The sequence below is a fragment of the Patagioenas fasciata genome, chromosome 1 (assembly GCF_037038585.1).
Source record: "Patagioenas fasciata isolate bPatFas1 chromosome 1, bPatFas1.hap1, whole genome shotgun sequence".
NCBI lineage: Eukaryota > Metazoa > Chordata > Aves > Columbiformes > Columbidae > Patagioenas > Patagioenas fasciata.
This window is the reverse complement of record NC_092520.1, coordinates 72,836,059-72,852,177: the sequence shown is the minus strand read 5'-3', so window position 1 is coordinate 72,852,177 and position 16,119 is coordinate 72,836,059. Positions and strand designations below refer to the sequence as shown.

Here is a 16,119-nt window from a genome sequence, read left to right as displayed (position 1 = left end):
AATCTTAATGAAAAAAATATTCAAAAACTAAAAAGAAACTACAAGGTTGACTCAAGAATCTACCTGGAAACTCACGTTTCCTTTGTGTGGAGGAGAACATGTGCCAAATAATTTGAAAAAATCCTGCTGCCACAAAATCAACAGGTAGAACCAAGATAAATAGGAACAAAACAAAAGAATAATATTAGCCAAAGAACACAAATTAAAAAGCCTGCAAAACAACAAAAAGCAGAAATCCACACTGCTGTCACAAAGAGAGATTTTGATTCAAAACACCAACGCAGCACTGACTTCCACTTCCACCAAAGCCTAGAAATTAAAGTTTTCCAAATTTCTTAGGAGTACCTTGTAACTCTGAGGCACTCTTGTCAAAACCATGCAACTTGTCACCGTGAATCACAGTGAGAGTTCACAAGCAGCATTTGTGGGGTTGGATGAGGGGGATACAGGGCACCGCCAGTCAGCACTACTGGCTCACAGGTGAGAAGGGAACTCATGCTATTTGCCCCGATGGCAGCATCCCTTCCCTTAACCCCAAAACCTAAAACCTCTGTTCCACAGGAAATAAGGTCTAATCCATGTAAAAAGGTCACAGTAACAGGACTGGAGATCTGAGAGATTTTGTTTCCATTGAACTCCTAGGAAAGAAAGATTTAGGGTATTTATCTAATTTATCCAAATTTTTCTCTTGGATATTAAATATGGAGAATGTGGGCATGAGGAACAGAGGAAGAAACCTTCCACAGCCATCTGCATGTTGCTATTTTGTAGTTGCAGTTGGAAAAGGAAAATGTCAGAGCAGATTTCTTGCACAACTAAAGATTAGCACAGAAAAATTATGTTAGCCTGCTGTCACACACTTAGGTATTGTCATTAATGAGAAAGGAAACCAAAGAAAAATAACATGAAATCACACTGGTTTGGTATTGAAGAATACAAAGAAAAACTGTATTTCTCCAACTACAGGAATGCAGAGTATCAAATCACAGAATGTAATGAAGTTCTGAACTTGAGAGTGTATAAGGAAAATGCAGTCCACAGCTAAAAGAAAACCTCAAAATCTAAGAAAAAGAAACTTGAGTGATTTCATTTCTGATCAAGTAAACCAACAAGATTACTGTCTGATTTCTAGAGAGAAGCAGAACTTTGTCATTGATGGAGCTAGCATGAAAAAGTTCGGTTTAAACAACAATTAGAAAAACAAAACCACACAAGCAAAACAAATAACTCTGAAGCCTCGGTTTAGACACAAGCCTGAAGTCCTACCTAATACTGTTCAGAGATGCTTCATGCCAGCGTGACAAAACCAGTGAACTGCTATTCTCAACAGCTTCTACAAGTTAAGTACTCTCCACTACAAGACAGCATATACAGAATCGGTCTGAAGTATAAAAGATACAGTTCTTGAAGGCAAACAGACATTAAGAAAAACATAAGAAAGAAAACCCAGCACTTCAGAACAACAGAAATTAATCTAAAAACTTTCTAAAGGTGGGAAATTCCAGATAAGGGAGAAGTTCACAAACTTTCAAAGCTTGGCTAATTTGTGTTCTGTGTTGCTTAGATACAAAAACACACAAGAAGGCATTTTTTGGATAAATCAAACAAAAACCAAACAAAGAAACAAAACACCCTGATCTACAATTTCTTAGAAGCCCTGAAAGCCATATCTGGACATTTCACATAACTTGAATAGCCACAAAAGCAGATAAAACTGCCTATTTAAAAATGTCCATCAACTCACTTTCACACAGAACCCTTGAACATGCACTGCTAAAGACAACTGTCTGAAGTAAAGCATCCTACACAATACTGTGGGAAAAACAACAGAATTGGCTTTGAAAAGCTGTTTTATTCATGTCTGTCTTCGTAAAATTAAGGGGTATCTGTGGATTTCCCCACCTTCTCTTTCTGCAAACAAGGTATCTCCTCTCAGAGTAGGCTGCAAATTATTAAACCAATATAATAATGATCTTGATTGTCTTAGCCAGCTCTCCATAGACATGAGTTCACAAGACAGGCAGCCATGCAGCTTCCTCAGATGTTAGTTAAGACTTTTGATCTTTCTTTGAAGAAACATTTCTCAGGATATTTAAAAGTCTGTGGTTAATTTTCATGTGTGAGGAAAAGCAACACTGAGGCGAACACTCCCACGCAGAGAAATGTCTCAACAAAGTTACTCTTGTCAAAAATACCCTTTAAGAAAATCAACATATATTCACTTTGAAGGTGTACGTTTTTACTCTGTAGTCCTCACTGTGGTCTCTGTTGCCTATTTCATGACTCATGGATGTATGGCACTCCATGCAAACAGCAAGCAGATAAAAAATAGGAGGGAAATGGAGATGGCTGCAAGGGTTAAGAAGTTTGGGTCTCGCATACCCAAACCAATTACTCCAGGGTAACAAATTAACTTACACTAGGTAACATGTATTAGATAATCCTTGCTTTACTAACCATACATTTTTCATTGAAAACAAAAGCAACGTACTTCAACTTTGTGTACTACCGCTCTTTTGCTAGAAGCTGACAAAGGACCTCTTATTTTGTATTTGTCACATGCACCAAGCACAAGAGAAATACATAGACACACACTTTGTACACAAATATCTTCTTTCAAATGTTGTATATGTGTCTGAGTAGAGACAGACATAGGCACTGAAACACAAGAAATACCATTGGTTTCTTCCTTCTCTTTTGCCCACAGCTATTATAGCTAATAGTATCATAACACTGTATTTCTTCAATTAGTTTCTCTTTAGAGTTGTGATTATAGGCTGCTTTTCAAAATGACCTTACACATTACCAGCATGTTTAAGTGCATACAAGATGACTGCTTGTTGTCAGTGCTTCTTTGCCAGAGTCAATTTACCTTCCATCAGAAAGGAAGGAACGTATTACAGGAAACACACTGGCCAGTGAAGCAATGCTTGTATGTGCACGTGCAGATGCATAGGGAAAGTTAATCACTGAAGTCAAAGATGTAAAAATTGCACCAAATTCTGTGAACTTCTTTTGTCTTTTTTTTTTTTTCTGACAGACTTCATTATATTTGGGGTTTGCTTCTTGTTACTTTGAAAAATAGTTTTAAAATTAAGAGATCTGTCACGCTATTAAAAACACTGGAAAAAGATATTGAATTGGAAGTATTCTATTTCTGCTTAGATGATTAAAATAGAATATTGTGTTCTCATTTTGGGAATGACAGGAAGTTCTGAGAAGTGGGAGGGAACACTATAAAAATGAGATTGTTTTTAAAAACCTGGTATCACAAAACTGACCTTGAAATATTTATAAGACTACCGCACAATTATGGCATTTTTGCTACATCAGGTCTGCTGAGGAAAGCAAAAGAAGTGTGGGCAATAACCTATACTGTCAGGAAGTCGGAAATAGCTGCTTTTGCTGGCTCCCCATTTACCAGAAGCATGTTCAACCTGGGGAAGGAACTGCACATACCTGCCAGCTGGGAGACAAGCAAACACATGGAAGATTTAGAGAGCCCTGTGCACTGAGGAACTTCCCCTGCATTTTAAACTCTGCCAAAACTGTCATGTACTTGCACAAAATTAATTCCACTGCTGATTCAATACCTTCAGATACGCTTGCACTGTGTGTGGCACAAGGAGATACTGATCTTCATCAGGGCCTAAGATTTCATTTAGTAAGTCTGTAGTAAGAAGGGGGAAAGCAAAGGCCAGAAACATAGATATTGGCCTGAGAGGTGCATGGATCTCATGTGAAAGTGAGTAATTAGACACGAATGTTTGAACTATATCAATCTGCAAAACCTAAAATAAAAAACCTGCAATACATAAAAGGCAATAAAAATCATCAGTGAAAAAAAACACAAACAACAAAAAAAAACCAAAACCAAAAACCACAACAACCCCAGCATTCAGTAGACAGTAGGTATATGATGTATCATATAGAAAATATTGGCCTATCCTGAGACCCAAAAAACTTTTGTTTTGGATTTCTTTCTGTTTTCAATCTTGCATGTGGTTATTTTACAAATAGTTAGCTAGCCACTTCTCAAGTCCTCAAATACCCTACTTTAGCTATCGCTTGTGAGATTTACATGATACCCACCATGCAAAAAAAAATCTGTTTCATAAGTCTCCAGCTTCATGAACACCCCCATGACAGATGATTCTGGGAAAAGGCCAAAATTTTCTGTGTAGTCTTCCTAAAAATAACCTGAGCTTGTTTCTCTGTGGCAACAAGCCTGCGCACTCTGTCTATCCAGGGGTCCCATCCTGAACCACTGCCAATTTCAAACAAGCCAGAAAGAAGCAAGATACTGACATTTCTACAGATTTCAGGGAAACTGGTGCCTGTAGAAAGAGTTGAGAGAGAGCCACAGTGAGGAAAAACTGAAACGTGGGATTCAAACTCAGCCACAGTAGCTGCTGCCTTTGCCTTTCTATAGGCGTAGATCTACAGAAAAACAGGCTCCATTAGTATGTCTCTCTACACAGCTGCTTGCCTTTTTTTTTTTATTTATTTTTTTAAATATACACTTGCTCATACATACTATGATACCCAACCTAAACTGGAGCTGAATTACCCTGCTATGTGAATGTCTATAGTCTAGTTACTTTCAAGATACTCAGGAAAAGTATGAGTTTCAGTTCCTTAACAGAAAGAAGCATTTTCTTTTCATGTAGCACTATTTCCCGTCTTTCCTTTGGATAATGCTGTAATTACAGAGTAATTATGCATTGCAGCCAAAATTACAGCAGCTGAATAATAAGTATTAAATCACAACCACTGAATTAAATAACGTTAACTGCTTCTTATGCACATGAAAGGAGAAAATTCTATACTTGGAAAGCAAATTTATATAACTGAAATTGGAGCAGCTGAGTTTTATTTCAGTGTACTTTAACAATAAAAATCTATCATACAGACAACTGCAAGTGTCTTATTTTTTATTTAGAAACAGATAATGTGGCACTGCAGAGTTTAGCTTTTCAAACACCTAGATCTACCTGATGCTACAGTAACATTGTTTCACATGTACCAAAGATCTCTCTTTCATTAATCCTCACAAATAATCCGCTTTTGGTGTCTACTGACAAAATGAGTGTGAAACATTTTACTTTAAAAGATAAAAGGAAAAACAAACCTAAACCCAAGGAAGCAGACATAGAAAAGTTCCCCATATATAATCTCCAAAGCAATTCAGTGTGATTGCATAAAATTCCCCATGACCCAGAGTTCCCAGAAGTAGAAAGTTAAAGAAATTCTAGCTATTTTAATTTTGATTCCTCCTCAACCTTTTGAACCCATGAAAACATGGGATCATACTAGTGCCACCTCCCCACAGCAGCGCATTGAAGCCATGGTGCACATAGAACTTCAATCATTCTCCCATTAAAACTAAAACCTGAGCTGCACATGGTGGCCTTGCAGCATGTGTAGTACCCCACCAAGAAGACAAATCACCTCAAACAAACCTACTGTACCTAACCTATTTGCTACATAAACTGTATACATGTAATGTAATAAATACCCTATAACTTTCCAAGACTACCATGAATTTAGCAAAGTGCTGGACCACAAAGTAGGAGAGTTGAATTCCTGTGGAGGAGAAAGAAGAGTAGTTTACCAGGAGGAAAAAGTGATGTGAGTGTCTTTGAGTGTTAGGTATGGTCAGAAGTTATTAAAAGGTATGACCAGAGTAAAGAGAAAATCAGCCCACAGTCAGAAAACTCTAAAAGTATTGATTTCTGAGCTGGAACCTCTGTGGAATCCATGTGTTTATTTCAGATTTCAGAACAGCTACTCAGTTTTGCCGAAGTAATGTTATGTGACACAGCAGAGAGTCCAAACTCTTGAGTTTCTCATGGATCACCACAAAGAGGTCTAGTACCCAGACACTTGGTTTTGTGGACCATCTGAAGAACCCCACTTAGAACAAGGTTTGACATCTCTGAATAGGATTATACATTCCTAACCATATTTTTCCAATACGAAAATTCCAAGTATGTTCCAAGTGGTCAGTTTATGCTTTCATGTAGAGCTCTGTGAATAGGCATGCTTTAAACTGTCACAGTATGTACTCAAATACGTGGGCAAACACCACCTGAGCCTTGTCAGAAGATGGGCTGAGACTTGTTAATCTACAGGAAGGGTCTAACTCAAGCTCTAGGCCACAAAACCAGCAACTGGCCACACGGTACATCTTTCTCTCCTTCCATGCACAAAATCCCATGGTGTCTGTGTGTGTGTATATATATATATTTTTTTTTAATATATATATGTAGTTAGAGACTTTACAACCGTGAGGACCACATTACAAGTTCACACACCAATCATCAAATGACAGACAACTGACGCAGATACATTCTTCAAAAGGAGCTGGTGAAAACCTCCTACAGACGCAGCCCTCTGAAGACGATTGTAAGGCTGTACAGACCCCATATGCAAAATTGGCTTGGAAAGATCTTACCTAGCCACAATCACTACATGTGTGCAAAACACTACAGGACTGGAAGGAGGTGGAGACAACAACAGATGGTGGAAATTTCACAGTACCCTTACCATCAGCAGAGTAACATGACAACTCTCTAACATAGTCCAAAAGGCATCTTACTGTCTCAGAAGAGGCTCCTTGTCTTCAAGGGATGAGAAATCTGACTTGTGGCCAGATAAACCACAACCAGCACAGAAATGACATCCAGTTCTCAACCATGCACTTTTCCTGTCTGGGAGCATTTACATGGTCTGCTGAATCCAGATTTTCTTCCCATTTGAGTAATTGCTGTTCTTGCAGGATCCCCAAGGGTTTCAAAGACCAAAATCTGACAATATCCCATGAGAGGGGAAACAGACTTACAATTTATTTTTTCTTCCTTCAGCTCTGCATGCCAACAGGTGCATCAGGCTACACAGGTAAGCAATGTTGCATCTGTTTTCCCAGATAAACACCTTAATCTTGCAGTTTCCATGCCAGGATGGAAACACTTTGCAGAACCACAGAATGGCTGGGGTTGGCGGGGACCTCTGGAAATCATCTAGTCCAACCCACCTGCTTAAGCAGGTTCACCCAGAGCAGATTGCACAGGAATGTGTCCAGGAGGGTTTTGAATGTCTCCAGAGTCTTACCCCAGAGTCCCTGGGTGAAGAACCCATTAAAGGAAAGAGGTGCCTTCTCACTGCCCAGCCTGTGCATCAAAACAGCACAAGAGTCTACTGTGAATAAGAGCACAGCCCAAATGAGAAAGTCAGCTGTGGTACAACAGAACATCCCTTTGCACAGAAGCCCTTGCAAACGGTTTAAAGGAAAATGCTAAAGCAGTCTACCCCCCCAAAAAAATGGGCTGGATCTCTGGAAGTGATGCAAATCTACCACAAAGCAAAGTATTCCCACTCAGAGGAAGGATGAGAAGTCCTAAACACATTCTGCCAGAAGACCCCAGTTGCAGAAAAGGCTCAGTGTTGCTATGAAATGCCCAGATCCTGGTATTTCAACTAATAAGATGACTTTTTCATCTTCTCCTCTGGTTGATTGTGGCTCAATTGCTGATCCACAGGTGACAACTGAGACTACAGAAGGAGAAGAAGGCAAACCTGCTGCTTTCTCTGGTGAATGATATAACGTGGCCTAGCCAAAAGCCCCATCCTGTGCCTGGATACTACCTGACACACAGCCACACAAGAAAGCACAAGAACAGGGACAGGAGATTAATTTCTTCTTCAGGCATGTATGTCTGGCACTAAGCTGAACATGATGCTTCAAAGCAGCTTTTACTACATTGGAAAGGAAGAAATGTCCAGTAGCACTGCAGTAACTAAGGTGAGACCACTACATTCGTAGTGATGGGTAGCAGGTTGCAGACCTTACAAAAGACATCATGCACTTTGTGTTCCCCTATTACACCATCACGCTGAGTAATCGCATCTCAGTTCCTTCTAAAAGTCAGTCTGCTAGCAGGAGTCTCATCCATTTCAACAAATCAAAAGCATTGCCGCATCCCTTCAAAGGGATGTTAAAAACCAGAAAGACATAATTCCTTGCTTAGTCATGGATTTTTGGAAGAAACGGCAATTTCTAAACTATTCAGGATCCTTACCCTGGGATTAAGGGAAGATTTGGTCCTGTGAGGGATCTTCTTAGCTCATAAGTCAATCACGGACTAAAAGAAAACACTAAAGGGAAAAATAGATGGAAAAAAAAATGGATGTTTCTTAAAACCCTATGGTGTCTGTGGTGAAGTCATCTGTGAAGGATATTTCAGTCTTTTCCACAAAAGTGCAGGGATTTCTGAACAACCTGCTTGTTCACTGCTGCCAAAGAGACAAATGCAGTTTCATCTCCTTCAGAATATGATTGAAAGGGTGGAGACCAAGTTAACATCATAGAAACATTTGGTCATTTATTCATCTGGCTCTTCAGAAAAGTATATTTTGATCCCTCAGATTACTTGCTCATCATCAAGAAGAGGAAAATTTCTCTTTTATGTGCAGGAGGACAGCATAGACGTCCAGAGATGAGCAAGCTCTTTGAAAAACAGAACAGAAAACAAACTATAAAAATAACAAGAACAAGAACACTGAGAAGAGATTCAAACTTGGCTGAGTATGTTACTTGCAAGAATTTGAATTACCAGAATGTTTCAATGCAACCTATTCTTACTCCATTTTGATTCTGGTACCAGTCTCCCAAGCTGCACTGAATCTGATGAGCCTGGGAACCATCACCTTGTGACTTCAAGCAAGACACCACTGCGAAAATCTCCAGTAACAAAGACACCTCATAACATGAACAGCGCAGAACACAGGCCATGGGCTCTTCAACTGGCACATCTGCAGTTAACTAAGCTCTGTAAAGTACCCACACTGCATGGTGTTCTGTGATTTCAGGAGACATGACTTCATGGACCTGGATGATCCTTTCAATCTTCTTTTATTTTTTTATGCAAGCAGATATTGACTGGATGTAAATAAAGCATCATATGAGAATCCTGACAAGCAATTTTCTTTCCTCTGTTCCTGTAGCTACAGTCCCTGCTGTATAGTAACTGATCCAAAACAGATGCAAGATCAGAATTGCAAGGTACACAACCAAATCTTCTCACCTGCTTTCTTCTTTCTTTGCAGTTGCTGCTTACTGTTTTCTAAGGTACCTTACATTGTCATCCTTCTTGCCAGTACAGAGAAACAAGGCTTCAATTAGCTTCTATACAGAAGTTTGCCGCAAGAGGCAAGAATCAGTCCTCCAGGGACCTACAATCCCTGTTACAAGTAGGAACACTTCTTGCTTAGCTCAGTTTTTCAAGACAGCTTCCTTGTACACAGACCCCATCAATATGTAATTTGAAACGAAAACTGGCTGAGATAGATATGCAAAAAGGCAAATTTTCCACTCATTGGACTAGTCTTGAGACCATGGACTCAGGAGGGATGAGACATCTTTTTGGGTGCCATGAAACAACTGATATACACAAATTTTATGAGACAATTAACATTTTTACCTTGGGGGAAAAGAAAAAAAAAGTTGCTGTTCATTAACTTTCAAGAACATGGAAAGAATCATTCAAAATAGAAAATAACATACTAAAACATGCAGCTGGAAAATTTCAAATGACCTTGCTTCTGTCTTGAATGCTACACTAGGGCCATTCAAGGGCTTAATAACATTGCAGAAAACCAGCATCCTCCGGATTAGATCAGATCATCTTTCTGCCAAGGGCAGAACATGGCAGCTGATATTCTGTCTAAAATGTCAGGTGCACTTTGAGGGTTAGTCCCTTAGATGGTGCCAAATCTATGGGGTCTGGCAATTTGAAGGTGGTGAGAAGTTTCAGGATAGGTGGATGGATGTCTATTTTTGTCAATTTTTGAGGTTCTGCTTTGCTTGCTGCACCAGCAGCTACACTGTCTGTGGTAATTTGAAGCTCTGAATGACCCTTCTGTTACACATACCTCTATTCTTGGATGACCACATTGGCAGTAACATCCTTATGTAAACAGACAACACTACAAATAATACGAATGCCAGTCAATATACATGTAATAAGAAGGCTTAAATAAATCAGCAGAGAAAGAACACGTTAATAAGGCAGCCTACTAGCACAGAGCATTTGCACCTCTCTTGTCAACTACATTCAATTACCTTTACAAAAAAAGTGCTTAAAACATGCATTTAACATGCCACTTCAATCTCTAATCATTTGGGTTAATTGCTAAATCTGATAAACATTTGCATTATCAGATTCAATTGCAGGCATTGGCATTCAGGAATGTCAGAACAATGTGCAGGTAAAGTGTACATAACGACTCTGCTCAACAAGAAAAGAAGACAAATCCACTCTGAGACACTGCAAAGGCATCATCTCCATAGAAAAGTGATCTATTTGGCAGGTCAGCTGGCCTTCTCAGGAACCAAGTGACTTTGTTAGTGCAATAAGAACTGATCTACCTGATTAAGGAGGCACGACAAGCTTAAAAGGGCGTCAAAGCTAACCCTCTGCAGCTGAGAAATCTGTGCACAACTCGTGGCCTTGAAACCAACAGCTTGTGTACAGTGTAAGAGAAAATGTGGGGAAGGGTATCCTTGGCAGGGTCATGAGACACTGTCCTTTCAAGTTCAGGATCCTGCTTCCAGGTGCAGCCAGCTCACAAACTTGAAAAGGTACTAACCTCTTCTTTATGCACTAGTTACAATTCCCTTCTGCAAGGAATGCCATATTGACACTCAACAACAAGTTTGACAGTAGTTTGATGTGCAGTGGAGACTCCTGCTGCACCTGGCATGCACAAGGGGAAAACTGCAAGGTCTTCTACTTACGCATTGCACAGTGTTCTCTGCTTGCAGCATTAAAAGTGCATGGACAAGCTCAGAGTGCATTCAGGTTACCTGATTTAACTCACAACTCCTGCATTTGATTTTATAAACACTAGCCAGGCAGGCATTCAGCATTTTATGCTCAAAGGAAACCAACAGTCTTCTTCTGAATTAGTAATAGCCTGCAAGCAAGATGCAAAGTAAGCCTAATAAGCAGACTACAACAGTCAACTACATTCAACTGAAAGGGCAGAATGAAAACCAACTTAAACTAATCATCATCAGCTAACACCACTACTAGTAGCCTGCTATGAACAACTCTCTGTTTCCTACATTCACTGCAAAAAGCTCCCAACCTAAACCAACACTGTTAATGCACAGCTTCACAAAGCAGGGTTCCAGTGCACACTACCACACAAATCTGACACACCTGGGTTTTTGGAGACCTGGAGAAACAATTTTTTCTTATGAAATATGAGCTATCACGAGTGTTTTAAATTAGGCTATGTGAGACTTAAGCACTACAGAAAATGTCACCTGTTTTTCTTGTAATGTTTTTGATAAACTCTCCCCACTCTCAGGCATTATCAATTACCAGCAAAAAGCTTCTTCCATCTCTTCTGTTCTTATAAAGAAACCAACCAAACAACAACAACAAAAAAAACCAACAAAGAAGTATTTGTAGTGTTCAGTGAAAAAGTACCACAGTTAAGTAGTGCAGTCACAGGGTTCAGGATTTAGAGCCATAACCTGGTGAAAAGGGGAGCTCTGAAAGAACTTTGTTGGCCACAGGTCTGCGAGGCCACAAAGCAGCAGCACAATCATCTCCTGCCTACCATAGGCCACAACAATTTTCTAGACCTTCCAGCAATTAGCTTTGAGGTTTAATAAGAAAAACTGTGCCTTATTTGTATTTGAAACATGTTTAATTTCACCACTGAATCAGACTTTTGTCTGCTAGACTGCATCCATGACCACAGTTTTCCTGTAGAGGTAGACTATAATCCATTCACACCTTAATCTGAGTGGTGATAAGCAACACAGAGTTCCTGAGGTTAATCAATATTTATACAATGTTAGTACTTTATCTGCAAAGGCATTAGACTATGTTTACTTAACAGTAGCACTTCAAAGGGGCCTAGTTAGGACAGGTCTCCCTTTGGCCCCGTACTAGCACTCCTAGAGTGATAGAGTCTAGCACTAAGGAAGTAGTAAGGTTTCATATTACATGGCTATTGTGAGGAGGCGATCGAGATCAGCAAGGTATTTTGGTTTTGGGGGTGGTGGTGTTGGGGATGTTTATGATGAGGCTCACCCCTCGCAGTCTGGATGTCACAGGGAATGCAACTGTATAACTCACAGTAGCGGAGGACCACTTCCGTGCTCCCTCTTGAAAAGACAAAAGCAAAACGTAACTACATAGTAAGGGCTAGGATGTTATGGAATGGGAACAGAAAGATTTTCCCAGTGAAAACCTTCTAAACCTAAATTTGCCTCATCACAATAAGTCTCTACCTGAAAGTTGAGGTAGGTGCTGTCTCTCAAATGGGAAATATGGTCTGGGTGACATACACAGAACTGATGCTAAAGTCGCTGCCTTTGCAAATTTTGAGGAGGGAATTGTTACAACTGTGTAAGACCAGTTAAGATCCACTTCACTACAGACATCCAGCAAAAACCACAGCCCAGTCCTGGTGGCTTACGTGAGGTTGTCAACTTCTATCAAATGATGAACAGCCTTGCGTGGGAGGGAAAACTACCAGTCTGGAGAGAATAATACCTACCATAAATTACAGTAATAGTTTTATAGTCTCTGCTAGTTAAAACAATTACTTTTTTCCCCCACCTTCCTTCAGCTTCAGAGATACAAACCATGCGTTCCAGAAGTAACAGCACAGAAAGCCCAACCAGACCAAAGCTGAGCCAGCAAAGACCAAAAGACCACCATAAAGAAGAGGCTGATTACAGTGGGAGAGAAAACATGCAAAGAAGGCAGAAGGAGAAGGATGATGTAGCCCAAGCCAGTACCATCCTAAGAAGCCCTAAGGCAGAGAAAAAACAAAGAAGTCCTTTCAAGAAAAGAGAGGATCTCTCTCGTGATGACTTGCTATTTCTTCTTAGTGTCCTCGAGGGTGAATTACAGGTGATTTCTTGTCTTATTTTATATCCCAGATTAGAACACACTTCCTCCACACCAGTTTACCACAAACACATGCTGCTTTCATGTTAAGGAAACAGCCTACCTAATTTGATACATAAGAACAAATGTAAACTGCAAAGTACATAAATACATAAATTATAGCTATTATTATAGATATCAGCCAGAAAAGGTGATCTTTACACCACTCCTAAATGAAAATAAAATTTACTCACTATGTACCTTTTATCACACTAAGAACACTCATGGTGCACTGTGAAGGATCACATAACTCTCAAAACAGAGCACTCACAAAACTTCCTTACTATGCTGTCACTTTCTAAGCACTTTAAAACCTATATGGAGAACATAACTTAAGTAACTTTAAGAAGTTACTTAATTACTTCTTATCACCCCTCTCCTATGAAGTCATGAACATCACTCCCTATGAATCAGTATGTGCCAGATCACAAGAAGTAACTCACTCTGCAGTATTCTAACATCTTCTGCTACAAAAATCAAAAGAGCTATTTTATTTCCTATAATACGAAGCATAAGCATTGCATGCCACTCAGCCCACAAGATACTGGATTTTGAAGAGTGAGCATTTTTCTATCTGGAAAAGGAGCCAGCTGCCAAGTAGTAAATGATGCTTAACCTGGTCAAACATAATTTCAGGAAGTGGCAACCAGATTTCCAGTGAGCAGAGAGATTTCTGTGGCAGGCTGACTGCATAGAAGTAGTGACAGACACTTGAAACTGTGCTCAGAGGGAAGAACAAACTGGCCACAGTGGCATAATTGGGTGTATCACATGGTTTCATAGTTCATTACCTAGGTCAGGGGTGTCAAACTCATTTTCACTGGGGGCCACATCAGCCTGGCGGTTGCCTTCAAAGGGCCAAATGTAATTTTAGGACCATAAAAATGTAACTACTCCTACATTTACACCGTCTGAAAATTACGTTTGGCCCTTTGAAGGCAACCGCCAGGCTGATGTGGCCCCCAGTGAAAATGAGTTTGACACCCCTGACCTAGACAGTACGTGGATAGCTTGGTTCTTAACATATTCCTATATACTGACATAGTAATACATACATGCTTAACAGAACACACGTGCAATATGAGTACGTCCCAGTCTCTTGAGGGTAGATCTGAGGCAAACTTCTACAAAACATTTCATTGTGCAAACAGAATTATTTCTGTGTTTGCAAAACATTTTTCTCCTGCTCACTTGCCCTTTCTTAATTCAGATGAAAATTCAGATGTCACACACTGAATCCCAGAAGTTCCCTTTTCTTCTCAAAAAATAAATGTGTGCATACATACATTTATATACGTATTTATATCACACACATACTTCATTACGCTGGTGTAATATAAATATATAAATATATATGAACACACAAACACTTCAATTCTTAAGATTTAAAACTGGAACAGAGTAAAATGAGAAACTTGAAAACAATGAGCATGACATGAACTTTTAAAATCATGTCCAATATTCCAAAGGAAGCATTATGAACGAAAAAAATGAGAAGCCATTTTTTATTCCTAATTTTCCACCACCTGTAATGCCAAGCCAAATCTCTGAAGATCAGCTGTCAATCCAACCATAATTAAGTTTCAAAGTTAGAGGCCATTACTTTCTGATTCCAGAACACTCAAGATATACAAATAACACTCTTTGAGGTTTTTTCCACAATGCTAAGGATTAGAAATAGATTATTTTATATATATTTTTAAACACAGTCACAAGTAGGGATACAGAAGTGCTCCAGCCAAGAGCAGCGCGACTGAAAGTGTTACCCTCTCTTGACAACACCCCTCCTCCTGATTTCCTCCCTTTCCTATTCTAACCTTCTAGGATCAGCATGTACTTTGTTTTGTTTTCAGTTGAGACCATTGCAGACAAGTGATATTTGAGACTGTAGGAGACGGTGTCACATGCTTTACTGGAATCAAGACACACCACATTAACTGCTTTACCATCATCTAGCCACTTGGTTACATCCTCATAAAAGTCAATGAGGTTGGTTAAACATGACTTCCCCTTGGTGAAGCCATGTTGACTGCCCCTAATGACCCTCTTATCCTTGATGTGCCTTGAGATGGCACCAAGGATAAGTTGTTCCATCACCTTTCCAGGGATAGAGGTGAGGCTGACAGGTCTATAGTTACCTGGGTCCTCCTTCCTGCCCTTTTTGAAAACTGGAGTGACATTTGCTTTTCTCCAGTCCTCAGGCACCTCTCCTGTTTCTCAAGACTTGGCAAAGATGACGGAGAGTGGCCTAGCAATGACTTCAGCCAGCTCCTTCAGCACCTGCGGGTGCATCCCAGCTGGACCCATGGATTTATGGATGTCCAGATTGCTTAATTGCTCCCTAACCCAGTCCTCATCAACTGAAGCAAACTCATCCATTGTCCTGACTTCCTCTGGGGCCTCAGCGGTACAGGGCTCCTCAGGACAGCCCCTGGCAGTGTAGACAGAGACAAAGAAGGCATTCAGTAACTCTGCCTTCTCTGTGTCTTCTGTCACCAGGGCACCCACCTCATTCATCAGTGGGCCTACATTGCCTCTAGTGTTAGCTTTATCTGCCATGTATTTGAAGAAGCTCCTTCTGTTGTCCTTGACCCCTCTCGCAAGGTTTAATTCTAAGGTGGCCTTAGCTTTCCTAGTTGCCTCCCTACACCCTCTGACAACAGTCTTGTATTCTTCCCAAGTGGCCAGCCCCTCTTTCCATGATCTATAAACTCTCCTCTTCCACTTGAGTTTGCCCAGTAGTTCCCTGTTTAACCACACAGGTCTCCTGGCTCCTTTCCTTGACTTTCTACCTGTTGGGATGCTCTGATCTTGGAAGAAGCAGTCCCTGAATGCTAACCGACTATCTTGGCCCCTTTACCATGGGATTTCCCCTAGCAATTGCTTGAAAAGGCCAAAGTTGGCCCTGCTAAAGTCCAGGGCTGTAGTTCTGCTTGGTATTCTGCTCCTGCCACATGAGATCCTGAACTCCACCATTTCATGGTCGCTGCAATCAAAACAGCTCTCAACCTTTACTGCTTCAACCAGACTCTCCTTGTTAGTGAGGATGAGATCCAGCAGTGCTCCTCTCCTAGTTGGCTCATTCGCCATTTGCATCAGAAAGTTATCGCCAATGCACTGGAGGAACCTCCTGGACTGTGGCTGG

At 40.3% G+C, this 16,119-nt stretch overlaps 2 protein-coding genes across 7 annotated transcripts in view; one reads left to right on the top strand and one right to left on the bottom strand.

Annotated features, from left to right (window-relative positions):
* The window catches only part of CMSS1 (cms1 ribosomal small subunit homolog), a 246,431-nt gene that overhangs the window by 144,314 nt on the left and 85,998 nt on the right, over nt 1–16,119 (bottom strand). The window lies entirely within an intron of this gene.
* The window catches only part of FILIP1L (filamin A interacting protein 1 like), an 87,624-nt gene continuing 84,158 nt past the window's right edge, over nt 12,654–16,119 (top strand). For all 5 annotated transcript variants that reach the window (XR_010650758.2, XM_065829331.2, XM_065829332.2 and 2 more), the window contains exon 1: nt 12,654–12,938. Coding sequence is in view for 4 of the 5 variants with exons in the window: in XM_065829331.2 (XP_065685403.2) it covers nt 12,669–12,938 (270 nt within the window). In the remaining variant the exon portion in view is untranslated. The remainder of the gene's footprint in view (nt 12,939–16,119) is intronic.